This window comes from Artemia franciscana, unplaced genomic scaffold (genome assembly GCF_032884065.1).
Source record: "Artemia franciscana unplaced genomic scaffold, ASM3288406v1 Scaffold_1109, whole genome shotgun sequence".
In the NCBI taxonomy this organism is placed as follows: domain Eukaryota; kingdom Metazoa; phylum Arthropoda; class Branchiopoda; order Anostraca; family Artemiidae; genus Artemia; species Artemia franciscana.
This window is the reverse complement of record NW_027062742.1, coordinates 134,263-157,901: the sequence shown is the minus strand read 5'-3', so window position 1 is coordinate 157,901 and position 23,639 is coordinate 134,263. Positions and strand designations below refer to the sequence as shown.

The 23,639-nt window shown below is 34.8% G+C and overlaps 1 protein-coding gene across 7 annotated transcripts in view; it reads right to left on the bottom strand.

The window, feature by feature from the left end:
• Positions 1-2,447: 2,447 nt before the first annotated feature.
• Positions 2,448-23,639, bottom strand: part of LOC136042327 (exostosin-3-like) — a 121,582-nt gene continuing 100,390 nt past the window's right edge. For all 7 annotated transcript variants that reach the window (XM_065727287.1, XM_065727285.1, XM_065727282.1 and 4 more), the window contains exon 10: positions 2,448-2,892. In XM_065727287.1, coding sequence (XP_065583359.1) covers positions 2,878-2,892 — 15 coding nt within the window. In that variant the 3' untranslated portion in view covers positions 2,448-2,877. The remainder of the gene's footprint in view (positions 2,893-23,639) is intronic.

Below are 23,639 nucleotides of genomic sequence, written 5' to 3'. Positions count from 1 at the left end.
AGATATATCAGTAAATAGCACGCAAATAAACAATAGATACGAGGGTACCGAGCTTTGCTTGGTAAAAAGAAAGACAATTTTTCAAATCTCTTTCACAAAATTCATTTTATTTTATTTGGCAAACCTTGCTGCATATTCATACCAACAGATTACTACGTACTATCAGCAATCCAATGAAATTTTAATATGCTTTTTAAAACATTTAGCACAGACACTCAGCAAAATACATTATAATTATTCCAAGTATTTGTGACGTCATTCATAAGAAAAATGCTTTTCAAAAATTAAGGCCCTAAAAAACTTTCTCAAGTCGTGACTTAACTAGATCGACAAAATATTTTTTTGGAAGGGGGGGTGAGGGGTTTGAAAAAGAAAAACTTTAAAAACACATCAAAATTTGTTTTTATTCATGTTTGTTACTTTTTTACAAGTCGGACAAAATTTCAGGGGAGGGGGTGTGTGTTTTCAAACCCCATAAGCCCCCCTGGATACGGAGAAATGCATGGAAATCTGGCAATAGTGGAAGAACATACTACAGGATTCTAAGGAGCAGTTAATCGTTTCTAAGATTTTATGTATAAAATGTACCCTCCCCTCCCAAGCCGCTGTTAATCTTTCGAATATTTTCGCGCAACAACACCCGAAGTTTGGGTTAACAATCCTAACCAAATTTTTCAAATACTTTTAAGTTTAAAGCTCTAATCGCAACCACACGCAACAGGTAAGCTAGTAATCGATAAACAATTAATTCATACTATAAATATTTAATCATTTCCATTCAAATCCCAAAACTAAGTTTTGCAGCGCACCCTTACTTTAACCCTAATCTGAAAGAAAATAGGTTCTAGATCTTGATTATTACAGTTGTTTATGGTAGTCTTGAAGGAATATATGATTTTTAATATTCTTATTTATAATTGTAAGAACATGCTTACACAGGTACTTTAATAGACTTTTTTTTTATGTAATTTAAGTAATACACAATTAATTTACTACTATGAATTATTAAACTAATAAAAAAACACTTAAATGAAATAGTTTTAAAAATTAACTCAATGCGTCAATGATTATATATTAACTGTTTAATAAATTAATGGATAACATAAATAATAGATTTGTCTCACAACTGTTATACATCCATAGATTCAACTTTACAGGCCAGGACAGGCGCACTTCACCACCCAAACTAGCCAGATTATCACTAGTGTTGCCACGTTCAATACTGAAAATAAGTATAATTTGCCATATCAAAACCAATGCAATAATTGGCAATATCGCAAACCACTCAAATTAGTCAGATTATCAACAAACATTTTGTCGCAAGAAAAAGGACTCTTCCCCAATCAGCAGGGTTCCGTTCTGTCTCTATTTATATACATAATATTGATAGACTTTATCTTAAGGAGCACAGGAAAGGCAATGGGAAACCACGGAATCAAATAAGAAAGGAAAAACTTCGTAGACTTAGATTGTGCTGATGATTTAAATATCCTAGATGAAAGTGTGAGCAAAATGAATGAAAATTTTAGAGGATTTGCAACTTCAGGGTGCTAAAAAAAAGTTTAAAAATTAATGTTCTAAGGACTAAGTCGCTATGGCTAGGAATAAGTGAAGATGACAAGGTAGCGCTGGGTTACGAAAAAATTGATCAAGTGGACAGCTTCACTTGCCAAGGTAGTATTATTAGTGAAGACGATGGGAGGAGTGAAGATATTAAAAGTAGAATAGTGAAGGCTCAGGGTGTTTGTTTCACAGCGGACAAAGGTTTGGAAGGATAGGAAGATAGGTGTGCAAACCAAGATTAGAATATTGGAAGCTACAGTGATGACAGTGGTCAAATATGGCTCTGAAGCATAGGCGCTCCAAAAAAGGATGAATACTTGCTAGATCTTTTCCAAAGAAACTGCCAACGGATTTTTTTGGGTACCTGGCTGACTGACCGTATTTAAAACAGCAGGCTGAGCGAAAAGTGTGGTTCAATCCGGCTTTCCAGGAGTATAATGAGAGAAAAGTTGACATGGCTAGGAATCGTTCTGCAGATGAAGGATGACAGATTGCCGAGGATTGTTCTTTTCGGGTAAGCATCTAGAGCTAAACAGAAAGCAAGTCGTCCCGGGTTGGGGTGGGAGGATGTCGCAAAAAAAAATTAAGGGTAATGGGAACTTCTTGGGAGGGTGTAAAGAGCGAGGCTTTTAATAGATTAGGATGGAGGAGGAGCGTAGGTAGCTGTGTTGGCCTCAGGCAGATCAATGCTGCAGTGAGTTGTTAGTTGTAGTAGTTGTAGTTTTAGCAGAATACAAAGAAGAATATAGTACATATAGTTTTCGGGTATACAGAAGCAAAACTAAAATTTTAAGATTTGGTCCCCTAAAACGAGATTTAGCTTCCTGGTTTTCGCTTCTTGCATCACACATTCCTAAGAAATAATTTCAGCAACAATTGCTACATTAGTGATCATAATATATTCATAAGCTAGTTCAAAAAGGAAACATGGATCCTGTCACATTTTAACGAATATGCATTCCAAATCGCAAATCTTAGACCCTTCTTCATCATCTTCACTGATGTTTTAGTTGTACTAACTCACCCACTTTTTGCCAAGGCCTCAGGTAACCTTGACACATCGCTTTTCGGAGATGCCGTAACATCGGTGGTTTTTCGTTATCCATCGTTTCCATCTTTTCTGATTTTTTGCTGGTTTCCTCAGACAGTCCTTGGAGTTAATTCCGACAACGATTGCTGCTTTAGTGTACGTACACATCAACAGACATAAATCGAAGAAACTCAGACAAAAACATTAGACACATAAAAGTGACACAGCATACTGAAATAATAGTACCTGTCACATTTGGCTGAGTTAAGTCTTTGGGAACCTTTCTATATATAACCAACCTGGAAGAAAAAAAAACATTATAAATAAAATTACCCATTTTATTTTTATTGTAGTATACCAATAGATGCACCATCTTTTTTTTGTTTAAATTAAAAAAAAAATCCAACAATAAGCAAGGAGTGGTATAAAAACTTACAGAAAATTAGTAAGAGCAAAGGAATCAAATCTGAAACAAACAGATATTGCGCTGAAAAATTTCCGTTTTTGATGCTAAGTCAGATTCAAAGCGTACTGACACTCTAAGAGACTTGAGTTAGGCTACCACTACAGGAGATTTGAGATTTGAGTTGGGCTACCACCTCCCTAAAAAAGATCATTTGCCCTTTAATCGAAGTTTGATACCTTTTGAACAATACAATTTTTTTTATTAATGTATTTTTCATACATAAAACTTCATATTTTTACAATTCACATGGCTATTTACAATAAATTTACATAAAACAATAAGTTTATATATAGCTTCATGTTTTATAAAGTTAAATAATATATATTAAATTATATATATGCCTTTGTTGCCTCTGATTTATTTGTCTTTTTTTTTTACTGTTTTTCATATTTGGGAAATGACGACTTATACTTACTTACGACACGACTGCCTATCCATGGATTATTCTTTATGGTTGATTGTGTTCTTGGCTATGCTCTTTGACCTATGTAATTGTATGGATGAGTAGGGTTAAGGCCTCATTCAAGAACTAATCTATTTTAATTACTAATGTAGGAAAACAGTCTCCCTTTTCTCCTTCTGTCTTTTTTTATGCGTTTGTGCTGTTGCATTGGTGATTTCTTTTTTTCATTATATGTATAAAGTTATATATATATATGTATATGTATATATATGTATATATATATATATATATATATATATATATATATATATATATATATATATATATATATATATATATATATATATATATATATATATATATATATATATATATATATATATATATATATATATATATATATATATAAATATATATATATATATATACCAGGGTTCGGACAGGTCGGTTCGTTTCAAATTATATGCTCTGTCCTATTTTTATAGGATTTCCCGGGCCCAAATATAGGCCAAATATAGGATTTGGAAGTCCTCGGGATCAGATTTGTGGTAGATGGTGTGGGATGCCTGGTCCCATAAATTACCAAGTGTCATCCCGATCCCTCCAATCTAAGCGTTTTCCATGATTTTAGGTCCCCCTCGATTCCCCCCCCCCCAATGTCACCAGATCCGGTCAGGATTTATAATAAGAGCTTTAAGACCCGATATGCTTCTAAATATCAAATTTCATAGAGATCCAATCACCCGTTCGTAAGTTAAAAATACCTCATTTTTTCTAATTTTTCAGAATCAACTTCCCCCCCCCCAAAACTACCCCAAAGAGAGCGGATCCGTTCTGGTTATGTCAATCATGTATCTAAGACTTGTGCTTATTTTTCCCACCAAGTTTCAGCCCAATCTCTCCAATCTAAGCGTTTTCAATGATTTTAGGTCATCCCAAACTCCCCCCAATGTCACCAGATCCGGTCGGGGTTTAAAATAAGAGCTTTGAAACACGGTATCCTTCTAAATATCAAATGTCATTGAGATCCGATCACCCGTTTGTAAGTTAAACATACCTCATTTTTTTCTAATTTTTCAGAATCAACCCCCCCCCCCCCAACTACCCCAAAGAGAGTGGATCCGTTCTGGTTATGTCAATCATGTATCTAGGACTTTTGCTTATTTTTCCCACCAAGTTTCAGCCCAATCCCTCCAATCTAAGCGTTTTCCATGATTTTAGGTCACCCCAAACTCCCCCCTATGTCAGCAGATCCCGACGGGATTTAAAATAAGAGCTTTGAGACACGATATCCTTCTAAATATCAAATTTTATTGAGATCTGATCACCTGTTCGTAAGTTAAAAACAATTTTTCTAATTTTTCAGAGTCAAACCCCCCTCCCAACTACCCCAAAGAGAGCGGATCCGTTCTGGTTATGTCAATCATATATCTAGGACTTGTGCTTATTTTTCCCAAAAAGTTTCAGCCCAATCCCTCCACTCTATGTGTTTTCCAAGATTTTAGGTTTCCCCCTCCAAACTCTCCCAATGTCACCAGATCCAGTTGGGATTTAAAATAACAGCTCTGAGACATGATATCCTTTCAAGTATCAAATTCTGATCAACCGTTCCTAAGTTAAAAATACTTCATTTTTCTATTTTTTCTGAATTAACGGGCCCCAACCCCCCCCCAGATGGTCAAATTGGGAAAACGACCATTTCTAATTTAATCTGGTCCAGTTCCTGATACGCCTGCCAAATTTCATTGTCCTAGCTTACCTGGAAGTGCCTTAAGCAGCAAAACCAGGACCGACAGACAGACAGGCCAACAGAATTTGCGATTGCTATACGTCACTTGGTTAATACCAAGTGCCATAAAAACACTATGCTACAATGAAATTAACCGAACAGACGGACCAAAGGATGATGAGGCGATAAACGATAAAAAGCTGATTCCGACAATCTTTCATGCAGGAGGGCCAACTTTGCACTTATATCAGGAACATCAAACTTACGAATTATCTTACCATTGCTATACCAAGGGGGAGATAAAGTAAAAATTTACAATATCTGAAATAAAAAGTCTGAATCTGATTAACATCATTTTTCTTTAGAAGGGGATAAAGACCAGATAGATAAAGGACAGATTGATCACAGAATGTAGCATATAGCCTACCCAGTGCACATCTATTTTACTTCCCTTAATTAGCAACCATCTTAGAATAGCCTGGGCTGTATTCACATGAGCCAGCCAGCGTTCAGCCAGGAAACACATAAGTCGCAAGGACTCCAATCTCATTAAGCAGAGACTGCTAGCCTATATACTGATCTTTGCTCGTTTCGGACAGGCCCCAACATGACAAAAAACAAAACTTAGGCTACTAAGTCAACACAACAGCATAGCCCAGGCAGATCAGCTTACTAAGCCCAACACAAAGCATTAGTCAAGTTCAAAAAGCTCAATAGTTATAATTAATTATCAACCTACACCAAAAGAAAGAAAAATGCAAATCATCAGCAATGTTCTTAGTGCTCTTCAGCCGAAAATATAGGAATAATAGGATTTTAGCCAATATATATATATATATATATATATATATATATATATATATATATATATATATATATATATATATATATATATATATATATTCTTTTTAGTTTTTTTGTAGTTTTTACCTTTTTAGTTTTTTCTTCTTTTGTATTAATGCTAAAGCCAAGGTTCAAACCTGGAGCCTCTCGGACCTAGAACCTGAAACATAACGCTTTACCAACTCAGCTACTTCGGCTTGAATACATTCGTTTTGAGCAGCTTCCTCGGGTGTTGCCATTGTAGGTTCTTCAGTCATTTTACAATTAGAAATTTCTCTTTCAACGGTCTTCTTACAATTAAAAATTTGTCTTTGAACGATATTCTTAAATACCTATGTCCTGGTCGTCATTTATATTCCCTGTGTCCCGGTCGTCATTTGTGTCCCGGTATCCAAGTTTGTAATTTCTCTTTGAGTGTCCCGGTCGTTATTTATATTCCTTCTGTCCCGTTCGTCATTTGTGTCCCGGTCTGTAATTTCTTTTTGAGTGTTTTTTCTTTTTAGTATTTTTTAGTTTTTTACATTTTTTCTTTTTTCAGTTTTCTTTTTCTTCTTGCCATTGTAGGTTCTTCAGTCATTTTACAATTAGAAATTTCTCTTTCAACGGTCTTCTTACAATTAAAAATTTGTCTTTGAACGATATTCTTAAATACCTGTGTCCTGGTCGTCATTTATATTCCCTGTGTCCCGGTCGTCATTTGTGTCCCGGTATCCCAGTCTGTAATTTCTCTTTGAGTGTCCCGGTCGTTATTTATATTCCCTCTGTCCCGGTCGTCATTTGTGTCCCGGTCTGTAATTTAGTTTTTTACATTTTTCCTTTTTTCAGTTTTCTTTTTCTTCTTGCCATTGTAGGTTCTTCAGTCATTTTACAATTAGAAATTTCTCTTTCAACGGTCTTCTTACAATTAAAAATTTGTCTTTGAACGATATTCTTAAATACCTGTGTCCTGGTCGTCATTTATATTCCCTGTGTCCCGGTCGTCATTTGTGTCCCGGTATCCCAGTCTGTAATTTCTCTTTGAGTGTCCCGGTCGTTATTTATATTCCCTCTGTCCCGGTCGTCATTTGTGTCCCGGTCTGTAATTTCTCTTTGAGTGTTTTTTCTTTTTAGTATTTTTTAGTTTTTTACATTTTTTCTTTTTTCAGTTTTCTTTTTCTTCTTTATTTTTCAGCTTCACTATGAAATACATATCGCCGAACCTTTGTTTTTTTAACTAAAATCTGGTAGGCATTGATGACCTTATCCAAGTCAAAATCCCAAACCCAATCATCATCGCTATCATTTTCAGTTTTGATATGTTTTGACTCTCGCTCTCCAGGTGGATCTTCATCTAAATGCGCGGTTTTGCGTTTTTTAGCCTCAAGCCTGTTTCCTTGCTGTTCTTTTGATTCCTCGGCACGCTTTCTTTTCTGACTTTCTCTATCAGCAGCAAGTTTTTTGGCGTCATTTGTGTCCCGGTATCCCAGTCTGTAATTTCTCTTTGAGTGTCCCGGTCGTTATTTATATTCCCTCTGTCCCGGTCGTCATTTGTGTCCCGGTCTGTAATTTCTCTTTGAGTGTTTTTTCTTTTTAGTATTTTTTAGTTTTTTACATTTTTTCTTTTTTCAGTTTTCTTTTTCTTCTTTATTTTTCAGCTTCACTATGAAATACATATCGCCGAACCTTTGTTTTTTTAACTAAAATCTGATAGGCATTGATGACCTTATCCAAGTCAAAATCCCAAACCCAATCATCATCGCTATCATTTTCAGTTTTGATATGTTTTGACTATCGCTGTCCAGGTGGATCTTCATCTAATTGCTCGGTTTTGCGTTCTTTAGCCTCAAGCCTGTTTCCTTGCTGTTCTTTTGATTCCTCGGCACGCTTTCTTTTCTGACTTTCTCTATCAGCAGCAAGTTTTTTGGCAAAGACTCTTTGAGCATTTTCATCGGCTTTTGCCATTGTAAGTTCATCAGTCATTTTAAACTTAAACATTAATAGATTTCTACGTGAACATATATGTCTTAAATATCTTTAATGACGTCACCGTCATAGCAAAAATGACGACAACTAACTTCATGACGTCAGTCGACACAGAAACATGACGTCACCTGATCCACAGACAGACAACTTATTTTTATATATGAAAAAGATATATATATATATATATATATATATATATATATATATATATATATATATATATATATATATATATATATATATGTTTTTAACTACGTAAAAATTGCGAATATACAACATTCTTTGCTGTCCCATCGTCTGTGCATATAAATAGATTGTCAGGTTTACCGACTCTTGAACATGCAACGCATAATGGTCCATGGGAAAACAATCCGTATTCAGATCTATACCTCATGATTCTATTGATTGCCCTTGAGCTTTGTTGATGGTGATTGCTAATCGACCATTTCCTTTGTTGCCGTCGTCATTTATATATCCCCCTGTGCCCCCCGGCGTCCCCGTTGTAGTTGTGTCCCTGTGTCCGGGTCGTCATTTATATTCCCTGTGTCCCCGTCGTCATTTGTGTCCCGGTGTCCCAGTCTGTGATTTCTATTTGAGTGTCCCGGGCGTCATTTATATTCGTCAGGATATTGTAGGGCATCGTAGCATCGATGAGTTTAAGCAATTCTTGTCAACTGATTGTTTCGCCTATAAAGAATATTATCTCGAGGTAAGAACTGATCACCGACCACAACGATTGCCACTTTGTTGATAGTTGCGTATCAGGAGGCATCAATTCGATTGCTGTTTTTAAGCAGAAGCACTAAATTATTATTTTTGTGGAAAAGATGATATATATAAATATATATATATATTCTTTTTAGTTTTTTTGTAGTTTTTACCTTTTTTAGTTTTTTTCTTCTTTTGTATTAATGCTAAAGCCAAGGTTCAAACCTGGAGCCTCTCGGACCTAGAACCTGAAACATAACGCTTTACCAACTCAGCTACTTCGGCGTGAATACATTCGTTTTGAGCCGCTTCCTCGGGTGTTGCCATTGTAGGTTCTTCAGTCATTTTACAATTAGAAATTTCTCTTTCAACGGTCTTCTTACAATTAAAAATTTGTCTTTGAACGATATTCTTAAATAAGTGTGTCCTGGTCGTCATTTATATTTGCCTGTGTCCCGGTCGTCATTTGTGTCCCGGTATCCCAGTCTGTAATTTCTCCTTGAGTGTCCCGGTCGTTATTTATATTCCCTCTGTCCCGGTCGTCATTTGTGTCCCGGTCTGTAATTTCTCTTTGAGTGTTTTTTCTTTTTAGTATTTTTTAGTTTTTTACATTTTTTCTTTTTTCAGTTTTCTTTTTCTTCTTTATTTTTCAGCTTCACTATGAAATACATATCGCCGAACCTTTGTTTTTTTAACTAAAATCTGGTAGGCATTGATGACCTTATCCAAGTCAAGATCCCAAACCCAATCATCGCTATCATTTTCAGTTTTGATATGTTTTGACTCTCGCTGTCCAGGTGGATCTTCATCTAACTGCGCGGTTTTGCGTTTTTTAGCCTCAAGCCTGTTTCCTTGCTGTTCTTTTGATTCCTCGGCACGCTTTCTTTTCTGACTTTCTCTATCAGCAGCAAGTTTTTTGGCATAGACTCTTTGAGCATCTGCATCGGCTTTTGCCATTGTAAGTTCATCAGTCATTTTAAACTTAAACATTAATAGATTTCTACGTGAACATATATGTCTTAAATATCTTTAATGACGTCACCGTCATAGCCAAAATGACGACAACTAACCTCATGACGCCAGTCGACACAGAAACATGACGTCACCTGATCCACAGACAGACAACTTATTTTTATATATATAGATAGATATAATTCTAAAATTGTCAGGTAATTTTCTATTTTGAAATAAAAACTAAAAATTATTGCTCAGACAACATAAATATTTTTGATATTTACATAATAGCTTTAGTGGTTCTGGACTGAAAACTAAATATGCTAATCAAATTGGGAATTGCAATCTTTTAGGTTGAAAAGGCAGATCCATTGGAATCATGAGAATGCGTGGAATAAGAAAAGCCTAACCCTCAAAAGGCCCTGTCAAGATTGTTGCCTCTATTACATTATAACAGACATAACACGTCATTTGTGTCCCGGTGTCCCGGTCTGTAGTTTCGTTAGTCGACAAACATGACGTCAGACGTCAAACAACTTCATGACGACATACAGCTCAATCCTTATAATGACGTCAGTCGACAAACATGACGTCAGTCGACACACAAACATGACGTCAGTCGACAGACAGACAAACAACTTATTTTTATATATATAGATATAATGAAAAAAGAAATCAATAATGCAACAGCACAAACACATAAATAAACATTCACCATTAAAAAAAAAGACAGAAGGAGAAAGGAAGACTATTTTCCTACCTTAGTAATTAATATAGATCAGTACTTGAATGAGGCCTTAACCCTACTCATCCATACAATCACATAGGTTAAACAGCATAGCCATACATAATCAACCATAAAGAATAATCCATGGACAGGCAGTCGTGTTGTAAGTAAGTATAAGTTGTCAATTACCAAATATGAAAAATAAAAAAAGAATATTTATATATATATATATATATATATATATATATATATATATATATATATATATATATATATATATATATATATATATATATATATATATATATATATATATATATATATACTGCTGGAATTTATAGGAATAGGTATGATTATATATCAAAAATGAGCAAACTTTTGATAGTTCTTTTCAGTAATTTTTAGTTATTATGGTTGGTCTTCCTTGGTTTTATTCTGTTGATGTTTTGGGAAACAGAAACCAAATAGTTCAAAACACATGTTGTTTGAAGTAAATGCAAATTTTAGTAACTACAATGTCACTGTAAATGATTGGTTTTGCTATTAAGGTGTAATAAATCCGTTTGTCTTAAGTTTGACCTAATTATTAACTGATATTTCTGTTTGATCCAGGTCTCATTTACTCATTGACAGAAATTTCTGTTTGGTTTAAATTTGAATTACAAATTAAATTTATTTGTGCTTGTTTTTACCCCTGATATAGCTTTTTACTTTTTTCTGAAAAACTTCTTTTAGTAAATCACTTTTGTGTTAATTTATTTTTGCAAATTTTAATTGACAGAGTTTAAACAAAATTAGAGCATTCACTGAAAAGTTTTGAATACGAATAATTTTATCCAACAAACTTTTATAATACTTTATTATTGAATAATGGATGGATTTACATGGGGAAATTATTGAAATTAATAAATTACCTCTGTCAAGGAGAGTGCCTGTAGTTTTTAACTACATACACCAATCTGTTCTCAAGATATTGCCTATATACTACTTTAATGGTATGGATCCACATACTCTCTTTTGATATACCTCTAAATCCTCCCATGAGTCAAAACCAGAGGTCCACTTGACCTCCTCTTCAGGATTCTCTGAAGGTTTCAAGTTGATCTCAAAAGTTACTGTTAAGATAAATTCTACATGTAAACAATTGGTAACTTGCACAATTTACAGCCCGTAACCAAAGTACTAGTCATTCCCAAAAGCATAACCAAAGAGGTCAAGTCATTCCCAAAAGCATTTCTATTGAACCTTTTAACTTCTTGAGTAAAAGTGAGAATCTCAAAATTTTGAGCAAATGTCTTGGGGGATGCAGGATTTGCCAAAAAAAAGGCAAGGATAGCTACCTTGAAATAAGTTTTGACTCTATAAAAGAGCACTATACCTTTCAATATCCAATTCAAAAGGCATATTCCTGCTCCTCAGAAAAAGCAGATATGATATTTTGATAACCTGGATGCATATAGTGTTTTTTTATTTAGCTTACCTCATCCCCTAAGTCATAATTCCCCACTCACTTGCTTCTCTGAGAATTCCCTGGAAGGCCCAAATTAAAACTCAACATATTCCCAAGATAGTGCAGATATGCCATTTTGATAGAATTTTGATTTATCTCAGAATTTAACTGTGCATAAATTTTAAGTTCCAAAGGATCTTATAATACAAAATTGTTCTCTCAACATTAGCTGGAGACAAATTATTTACCCCCCCCCCCCCATAACTGGCTCACATTGAAACTAAATATAAAAAACAAGTTTTCAGCTGAAAGTTAGGAGTAACTTTAAAGCTTAAAAGAAACAGAAATTGTTCCATGAATGAACAGTGGGGCAGTTCTCTTTTTTACCCCTTACTCTTTATGCCCAAGTTTGACTTCTTTCTCAATTCTAAAAGAATGACGGTTGAAATACAAGGACCATTTAATTGGGACTGGAAGATTTTTGAAGCACTAAAAACTTTAGCTTAGTGAGAAAGAGGTACATGAGGGTAAAGCCCCCTTCATGTATGGAATAATTGCTATTTTTTCAAGATTTATTGTTGCTCCTTACATCTTTTACTTTCTACATCTATTTTCTTTGTGTTCATATGAGTTGAACAGTAACCTTTCTAATTTGCAGAATCTATGTTAATGTTGACCTCTTGGGAGGAGCTCTGATTTTCCTCTGACCCTGAAGGCGGCTGTTTTACTTGGGATGCTAAAGGCATATTTCTGTTTGTTCCCTCTCAATTCAGAGCTTGATCATTCGAATATGTACCTGGCAAGTAGAAATCAAGAGCCTGTTTGAGTCTTTAAAAAACAAAAACAAAAAAAAACATCAGCTATACTGGCAGGTTTACCAGTGCACATTATCCCATTTCACATATTATGAGTGAGGAGATGGTTCTGCTCTCCAGAAGAGCTAAGTAGAGGTTTTTTTTGTATTCATGTACCATGCTCACCAATCTGAACTGATTTTTTCTTAGTCTATTTCATCGTGGGTAGTGTAGATTGGATGTCTCAATCTTTGGTGAATGTTTACAATTCCTCAGATAATAAACTGAAGACTGTTGTCTGATATGAAGGTCAGTGGAACATAATGCCTAAAAAACTACATCTTTAGTTTTGTTGTAACCAAATGAGAAGAAGTTGTGGGCAAGAAATCAACTCCAATGAATTGGCAGTAGTAATTGACAGTAACTACATAATCCTGTCCTGGAAATTCAAACAGGTCTCCTTCCATATGTTCAAAATAGAAAAGACAGTTTTGGGAATAAAACCATTGATTCTAATGCATGGTCAGGTTGATATTTCATGCAGTCTCAAGGCTGAGTATTGTGTTTTCTATATCCTCAAAGATATTTTGCCAAAATACACCATGTTTGGGCTTGCTCTTTCATCTTTACAAAATCCAGACAGGAGTTGTGCAGTTGCTTAACCCTTAGGTTCCTGGAAATTATTATTCAATTACTGTTGAGCAATACACAGTAAATGTGTACTATTTCACTCCAAAAATTCCCATATGACACTGATGGGCAGCCTTGCTAATCTTTGGTGACCACACCTACCAAGACTTTTGTCTCCTGGTTTCGTTTGGTATTACCTTAAAAAAAAATTACCTTAAATCGCGGCTTGGAACAAATCCAAGGATTTCGTATGTCATTTACTTGGCTTTCTTTGACAGGAGCTGATCCAAAGAAGATACGCACTGGAAGTTCATATTCTTTTTCTGAGTTTTGTCATCTGTTTGAGTCAAATGCAGCCTAGACAGTGCATTTGCCAGTGCAATCTCTGACCCATGAGAGTTCTACACACATTCACCATATATCTGAATGGCATGCATCATTTTCAGGTATTTTGGTAACTTTGGTAACAAGGGTACTTTGGTAACTTCAAATAGTTTCTCTTGAGTGTGTTTAAAATTGGCTATGCTGTGCAGAATCAAGATATCTAGTTCAGCCGGAATGACTGTGGTGAATACTGGATAAAAAATAATATATGAAATATATTTAAAATGGAAATAGTAACAGAACATGACGATCTCATTAATACAAATTTGCTGCATATTATATAGCAATAATTTTATTGTTCTATTTTTTTTTAGTTTTATCACCTATATTTCTAAAATAAGCCTAAAATTGGACTTACTGAAAAAAAAACATGTTAAGAAAACAACTCTTACTTAATAATATGCAGAAAAATTATAGATAACAAATTTTGATGGTAATTCAATTATATTTTTACCCCCCATAAAAAAATGTCCAAATATATAGCCCAAATTATTATATTTCCCATGTGTTTTTCTGTTTCTTGATCTTGTCAGCATTAATTCAATTTATGGGTAAATGGGTTGAAACAAGATTGATACAAGGAAAAAAGCAATTTTGTAAATATTTGTTTCTAATAAATTATAAATACTGAAAATTCTAGGTGCTCTACATATGAAAAAATAAGTGCAAGCACCATTACTCATTGAATCAACAGCTAATTATACTAAGCAGCCACTCCAATCTAACACCAGCAGGGGAGGAGCATGATCTTGGCGTTAACGTCAATTCTCAGCTAAATTTCTAACAGCATAATCTGTCAGCTGCTGCAGACACGGGGAGACATCATGGTACCATTAAAAGAATATTTTTCAGTTGCAACCCACATTTTATAGGAGAGCTTTACACCTCTATGGTAAAAACAGTAATGGATTTGGGCATGACACTGGCCTTTTTTCAATTCAAGAGAAACAAACAACTCCTTTAAGGTGCCCAGCCACAAAAATATCATAAAACTGCTGAATATTTGGGTAGCAGTAGCCCATATCAGGTAATAAACCAACCAGCCTGGTATAAGTATAATCAAATGCCATCCCTACTAGATACAGCAATCGCTGACAACACAGGATTGTTAGTGAACAACAAGCAACTCACTCTTATTGGTGCCAGAAACCATGTCTGCCTCTGACTTGCTGCTTAGTCAACAAACAAACAATTGTACGAAACAAACTTACACCAACTACAGCAAAATTAGGGAGATAATACAGGTAGTAGAATGGGACTAAGTGATTGCCAAGGGAGACACTGAGCTAGGCCGGCAAAATTTTGAGAACCCTCTACTCCAAGCTGAGAGGACATGCACTTCAAGTTCATTTGTGAAGGCACCAGAAACACAGCTATACCTGAACTGGCCTATTATAGGGGTTATGAACCACGAGACGATATATATTTCAAAGTATAAGAAATATAAATGCACACACTGCTGGGATCACTTTGAAAGAGCAAGGAATAAACTGACATAACTGACTAGACACTTGATAGCTGACTATGAGGATAACTTGGCATTGAACATCAAGGACAACCCAAAGAGGTTCTGGAGATATGTATCTGTATCTAAGTATCTATATTAATCTTAAAGATAAGATTAGTCAAACTATTCCATTGCAGCTCAACCCTGAAGTGAAAAAAGCCAGATCCACAACACATTGAAAATTTGCTGAACAATAAATTTACATCCAGCTTCTCAGTGGACCCCCTGACAGGCCACCATGCCCTGCGCCCAGGGTGGTTGAGCATCCAATGCCAAAAAATTATGTCACAATGTCACAAGATTAAGAAAAGGCTGAATAGCCCAGACCCCAACACAGCTCCAGCCCCCACTACCATTCAAACAGCACCCAAAAGAGTCTTTCAAAAGCGGCACCCAGCTCATTCTTGTAAATGTGACAAGGTATAACATCTAAAGGGAAAGAATCGGTGGATTTCCTCTTTGATTTTATAGAGCATAGTAAATCAGTATTAATGGTTGTTACGCTTACTGGATTTTGTAGTCCGTTGTCAAAAATTCTCTTTATCTCACTCTTGTAGTAATGCAATATAGCTGAGCCACGATAAACTACATAGTTAATACCAAACATCCATTTTTCATACTTAGTGTCATGTATGCTGAAAGTGATCATCATTTTGACGAGTAGTTTGTTGCCAGCCATTATTTAGTTTGTAACGGTATAAAGTTAGCATATATTGTACAACCATAATCATTCGTAAATAATATATCGGGACAAAATCATTCTTTACATTTTCAGCCCTATTGGGCCATCTCCAAACACAGGTTCAATATCAGATCCAATCCTCTTAAAGGAAAATCTTTTGTTCTCCTTTATTTGATTATTATTGATGTATGGTAGATTTAAATTTAAATAATCCAACATTTCTTTGGTACTTTGCCGTTTGTTTGGATCTTGGTTCAGACACATAAACAGTAATTTTCTGACCAGTGGTGAAACTGAGCATTCATATATTCTGCTTTCCACAGCTTCGGAAATTGAGTCTGCACTCTCCCACAATGTGTCCGGTTCAACAAGTAAAAGTTGTGCCAAGATTACTCCTAAGGACCCTGTTGTCATTGGACCTATTGCATAGAGTCTTTTCATTTCTTCCATGATTTCTTTGTCACTTTCTGAAAAATCATAGTTAAGAGTATTATATTTTTCTTTCATTGTTCGGTGATAGCTGTTACATTCAGAAGGAGGAAACCAACGATCGTAAATAAGTTCAGGATTCGTAATTTCATCTTCCATTTTTCTAGCCACATCAAAATCAATTAGGGTTACGTTGAAATTGACGTCTATAAGCATATTATTTGCCCTTAGATCTTTATGAGCAATTCCACACTCTTCTAATTTTGCAACTAAAGACACTATTTGTTGGAATATTTTAAGGACTAGACATTCAGTCAACCAGTTTTCCCTTATTCCATGTTTCTGCTGTTGTTCTTTAAAGTCCATCATTTTTTTGATAAAAACATTCAAACTAAGCCAATTTTCTTGGAATTCGGTAACAATAATGGCATTTTTTTCGTCAACATAAAAGTCAATATATTTTAAGCAATCAGGTATGTCTTTGACTTTTTTCAGCCAATAAATTTCCGCTGGGATAATAATTCCGGATATTTCATCTCGGATCAGATCTTCCAATTTTACAATTTTTACGGCGACTTTTCTTCCGTTGTATTTACTTTTGGCAAGAAAGACACCTCCATTTCGTCCATCTCCTAGTTTAATCTGGCTCAAGCAGTATTCATCATTAAAACCCATACTTGTCCTTAATCTCTTTACCGGGTTTCAGGTTCCAATGGAAGCTAATGTTTGAAGGCACACCATCACATACAGCTTGAGAAATCACAGCTTTAGCAAGGCTCATTTAAATGTACTCTTACATTTTGAGCCTTTTTTCGTCTCTTGTCATTGTTTCTCGTTTTTGACAGGAACAGTTTGTAATTTTTACTTGAAAATTTCCTAGCACCCAATTATTCCAGTTAACTTCAATTTGGCTACATCCGGCTGAAACATTTTTTTTTTGTTCAGCTGAATGCATGTCGGGTGCTAGGCTTGTAAAATCCTCATCTGAATGTTCTTTTTGCTTTTCTGGCATTGTTCTTTTTGCATTTCTTTTTTTAAGAAATAAATACTTTCTAGAAAGAAATTTTTAGAGCTTTGCAACTAAGTATGAATATTAAAATTAGTTTCTATTTAAAGGCTTGCAGTTCTAGTATATTATTGACTTTAATGCTATAGATTCAAAATATTATTTTGCATTTTTTAGTTTGCGGAGAAATCAACTATTTTTTCATAAGACTGACAATTTCCTCTGAAAATTAATTGACACTTTGAAGTAATGACGTTATACACAGATTTAGATGATCATCCATATAAACAGTTGTAATAAGTCATGACGTCATACACAGATTATTTATATATATATAGATTTAGATGATCTGTCTGATCTTTTGCTATTATGAATAATGGCGTGCCTCATATTTTTTTTTTTTTTTTTTTTTTTTTTTAATAAGTTAAGGATCAGCAAACCAATATTGATTGTCCGTATTGCTGACAATAAAAATTTGTTGGCGTCAGTAGACTACGGTTTTATTGAGCAAAACATGTTTACAAAATAGAGAGTGTTTTTCTTTGATAACTAAAAACCTACAAGAACCAAGAAAAATCATTCAGGGCCCGCTAGTGGGGAGCCTTCAAGACGCCAGACTCTAGTATCAAATTCCAACGAAGGACTCCTAGCGAACAAATCCAACGAAGGCCCTATCAACCAGTTTCAAGGCAGGCTCTAGCACCCAATTCTATGGGGGGTCCATAGTGGGTAATTCCATTGGGGAACCTATCATTCAATCCCACTGGTGGCCTTATCGATCAATTTCTGCCAGCAGGTGCCCGTTACCCAATAGCTTTTGTCTATTTTTGGCTGTTATGAAATGGGACTTGCTAGAGTCTGCTAGTCAAGCGGGGAATCCTTGGTTGTAAAAATCTCCAGTTGTAACTTTTTACAACCGTTCAAAACGGGAAATCCCGGGTTGTAACCCGGGATATATATATATATATATATATATATATATATATATATATATATATATATATATATATATATATATATATATATATATATATATATATATATATATATATATATATATATATATACTGCTGGAATTTATAGGAATAGGTATGATTATATATCAAAAATGAGCAAACTTTTGATAGTTCTTTTCAGTAATTTTTAGTTATTATGGTTGGTCTTCCTTGGTTTTATTCTGTTGATGTTTTGGGAAACAGAAACCAAATAGTTCAAAACACATGTTGTTTGAAGTAAATGCAAATTTTAGTAACTACAATGTCACTGTAAATGATTGGTTTTGCTATTAAGGTGTAATAAATCCGTTTGTCTTAAGTTTGACCTAATTATTAACTGATATTTCTGTTTGATCCAGGTCTCATTTACTCATTGACAGAAATTTCTGTTTGGTTTAAATTTGAATTACAAATTAAATTTATTTGTGCTTGTTTTTACCCCTGATATAGCTTTTTACTTTTTTCTGAAAAACTTCTTTTAGTAAATCACTTTTGTGTGAATTTATTTTTGCAAATTTTAATTGACAGAGTTTAAACAAAATTAGAGCATTCACTGAAAAGTTTTGAATACGAATAATTTTATCCAACAAACTTTTATAATACTTTATTATTGAATAATGGATGGATTTACATGGGGAAATTATTGAAATTAATAAATTACCTCTGTCAAGGAGAGTGCCTGTAGTTTTTAACTACATACACCAATCTGTTCTCAAGATATTGCATATATACTACTTTAATGGTATGGATCCACATACTCTCTTTTGATATACCTCTAAATCCTCCCATGAGTCAAAACCAGAGGTCCACTAGACCTCCTCTTCAGGATTCTCTGAAGGTTTCAAGTTGATCTCAAAAGTTACTGTTAAGACAAATTATACATGTAAACAATTGGTAACTTGCACAATTTACAGCCCGTAACCAAAGTACTAGTCATTCCCAAAAGCATAACCAAAGAGGTCAAGTCATTCCCAAAAGCATTTCTATTGAACCTTTTAACTTCTTGAGTAAAAGTGAGAATCTCAAAATTTTGAGCAAATGTCTTGGGGGATGCAGGATTTGCCAAAAAAAAGGCAAGGATAGCTACCTTGAAATAAGTTTTGACTCTATAAAAGAGCACTATACCTTTCAATATCCAATTCAAAAGGCATATTCCTGCTCCTCAGAAAAAGCAGATATGATATTTTGATAACCTGGATGCATATAGTGTTTTTTTATTTAGCTTACCTCATCCCCTAAGTCATAATTCCCCACTCACTTGCTTCTCTGAGAATTCCCTGGAAGGCCCAAATTAAAACTCAACATATTCCCAAGATAGTGCAGATATGCCATTTTGATAGAATTTTGATTTATCTCAGAATTTAACTGTGCATAAATTTTAAGTTCCAAAGGATCTTATAATACAAAATCGTTCTCTCAACATTAGCTGGAGACAAATTATTTACCCCCCCCCCCCCCATAACTGGCTCACATTGAAACTAAATATAAAAAACAAGTTTTCAGCTGAAAGTTAGGAGTAACTTTAAAGCTTAAAAGAAACAGAAATTGTTCCATGAATGAACAGTGGGGCAGTTCTCTTTTTTACCCCTTACTCTTTATGCCCAAGTTTGACTTCTTTCTCAATTCTAAAAGAATGACGGTTGAAATACAAGGACCATTTAATTGGGACTGGAAGATTTTTGAAGCACTAAAAACTTTAGCTTAGTGAGAAAGAGGTACATGAGGGTAAAGCCCCCTTCATGTATGGAATAATTGCTATTTTTTCAAGATTTATTGTTGCTCCTTACATCTTTTACTTTCTACATCTATTTTCTTTGTGTTCATATGAGTTGAACAGTAACCTTTCTAATTTGCAGAATCTATGTTAATGTTGACCTCTTGGGAGGAGCTCTGATTTTCCTCTGACCCTGAAGGCGGCTGTTTTACTTGGGATGCTAAAGGCATATTTCTGTTTGTTCCCTCTCAATTCAGAGCTTGATCATTCGAATATGTACCTGGCAAGTAGAAATCAAGAGCCTGTTTGAGTCTTTAAAAAACAAAAACAAAAAAAAACATCAGCTATACTGGCAGGTTTACCAGTGCACATTATCCCATTTCACATATTATGAGTGAGGAGATGGTTCTGCTCTCCAGAAGAGCTAAGTAGAGGTTTTTTTGTATTCATGTACCATGCTCACCAATCTGAACTGATTTTTTCTTAGTCTATTTCATCGTGGGTAGTGTAGATTGGATGTCTCAATCTTTGGTGAATGTTTACAATTCCTCAGATAATAAACTGAAGACTGTTGTCTGATATGAAGGTCAGTGGAACATAATGCCTAAAAAACTACATCTTTAGTTTTGTTGTAACCAAATGAGAAGAAGTTGTGGGCAAGAAATCAACTCCAATGAATTGGCAGTAGTAATTGACAGTAACTACATAATCCTGTCCTGGAAATTCAAACAGGTCTCCTTCCATATGTTCAAAATAGAAAAGACAGTTTTGGGAATAAAACCATTGATTCTAATGCATGGTCAGGTTGATATTTCATGCAGTCTCAAGGCTGAGTATTGTGTTTTCTATATCCTCAAAGATATTTTGCCAAAATACACCATGTTTGGGCTTGCTCTTTCATCTTTACAAAATCCAGACAGGAGTTGTGCAGTTGCTTAACCCTTAGGTTCCTGGAAATTATTATTCAATTACTGTTGAGCAATACACAGTAAATGTGTACTATTTCACTCCAAAAATTCCCATATGACACTGATGGGCAGCCTTGCTAATCTTTGGTGACCACACCTACCAAGACTTTTGTCTCCTGGTTTCGTTTGGTATTACCTTAAAAAAAAATTACCTTAAATCGCGGCTTGGAACAAATCCAAGGATTTCGTATGTCATTTACTTGGCTTTCTTTGACAGGAGCTGATCCAAAGAAGATACGCACTGGAAGTTCATATTCTTTTTCTGAGTTTTGTCATCTGTTTGAGTCAAATGCAGCCTAGACAGTGCATTTGCCAGTGCAATCTCTGACCCATGAGAGTTCTACACACATTCACCATATATCTGAATGGCATGCATCATTTTCAGGTATTTTGGTAACTTTGGTAACAAGGGTACTTTGGTAACTTCAAATAGTTTCTCTTGAGTGTGTTTAAAATTGGCTATGCTGTGCAGAATCAAGATATCTAGTTCAGCCGGAATGACTGTGGTGAATACTGGATAAAAAATAATATATGAAATATATTTAAAATGGAAATAGTAACAGAACATGACGATCTCATTAATACAAATTTGCTGCATATTATATAGCAATAATTTTATTGTTCTATTTTTTTTTAGTTTTATCACCTATATTTCTAAAATAAGCCTAAAATTGGACTTACTGAAAAAAAAACATGTTAAGAAAACAACTCTTACTTAATAATATGCAGAAAAATTATAGATAACAAATTTTGATGGTAATTCAATTATATTTTTACCCCCCATAAAAAAATGTCCAAATATATAGCCCAAATTATTATATTTCCCATGTGTTTTTCTGTTTCTTGATCTTGTCAGCATTAATTCAATTTATGGGTAAATGGGTTGAAACAAGATTGATACAAGGAAAAAAGCAATTTTGTAAATATTTGTTTCTAATAAATTATAAATACTGAAAATTCTAGGTGCTCTACATATGAAAAAATAAGTGCAAGCACCATTACTCATTGAATCAACAGCTAATTATACTAAGCAGCCACTCCAATCTAACACCAGCAGGGGAGGAGCATGATCTTGGTGTTAACGTCAATTCTCAGCTAAATTTCTAACAGCATAATCTGTCAGCTGCTGCAGACACGGGGAGACATCATGGTACCATTAAAAGAATATTTTTCAGTTGCAACCCACATTTTATAGGAGAGCTTTACACCTCTATGGTAAAAACAGTAATGGATTTGGGCATGACACTGGCCTTTTTTCAATTCAAGAGAAACAAACAACTCCTTTAAGGTGCCCAGCCACAAAAATATCATAAAACTGCTGAATATTTGGGTAGCAGTAGCCCATATCAGGTAATAAACCAACCAGCCTGGTATAAGTATAATCAAATGCCATCCCTACTAGATACAGCAATCGCTGACAACACAGGATTGTTAGTGAACAACAAGCAACTCACTCTTATTGGTGCCAGAAACCATGTCTGCCTCTGACTTGCTGCTTAGTCAACAAACAAACAATTGTACGAAACAAACTTACACCAACTACAGCAAAATTAGGGAGATAATACAGGTAGTAGAATGGGACTAAGTGATTGCCAAGGGAGACACTGAGCTAGGCCGGCAAAATTTTGAGAACCCTCTACTCCAAGCTGAGAGGACATGCACTTCAAGTTCATTTGTGAAGGCACCAGAAACACAGCTATACCTGAACTGGCCTATTATAGGGGTTATGAACCACGAGACGATATATATTTCAAAGTATAAGAAATATAAATGCACACACTGCTGGGATCACTTTGAAAGAGCAAGGAATAAACTGACATAACTGACTAGACACTTGATAGCTGACTATGAGGATAACTTGGCATTGAACATCAAGGACAACCCAAAGAGGTTCTGGAGATATGTATCTGTATCTAAGTATCTATATTAATCTTAAAGATAAGATTAGTCAAACTATTCCATTGCAGCTCAACCCTGAAGTGAAAAAAGCCAGATCCACAACACATTGAAAATTTGCTGAACAATAAATTTACATCCAGCTTCTCAGTGGACCCCCTGACAGGCCACCATGCCCTGCGCCCAGGGTGGTTGAGCATCCAATGCCAAAAAATTATGTCACAATGTCACAAGATTAAGAAAAGGCTGAATAGCCCAGACCCCAACACAGCTCCAGCCCCCACTACCATTCAAACAGCACCCAAAAGAGTCTTTCAAAAGCGGCACCCAGCTCATTCTTGTAAATGTGACAAGGTATAACATCTAAAGGGAAAGAATCGGTGGATTTCCTCTTTGATTTTATAGAGCATAGTAAATCAGTATTAATGGTTGTTACGCTTACTGGATTTTGTAGTCCGTTGTCAAAAATTCTCTTTATCTCACTCTTGTAGTAATGCAATATAGCTGAGCCACGATAAACTACATAGTTAATACCAAACATCCATTTTTCATACTTAGTGTCATGTATGCTGAAAGTGATCATCATTTTGACGAGTAGTTTGTTGCCAGCCATTATTTAGTTTGTAACGGTATGAAGTTAGCATATATTGTACAACCATAATCATTCGTAAATAATATATCGGGACAAAATCATTCTTTACATTTTCAGCCCTATTGGGCCATCTCCAAACACAGGTTCAATATCAGATCCAATCCTCTTAAAGGAAAATCTTTTGTTCTCCTTTATTTGATTATTATT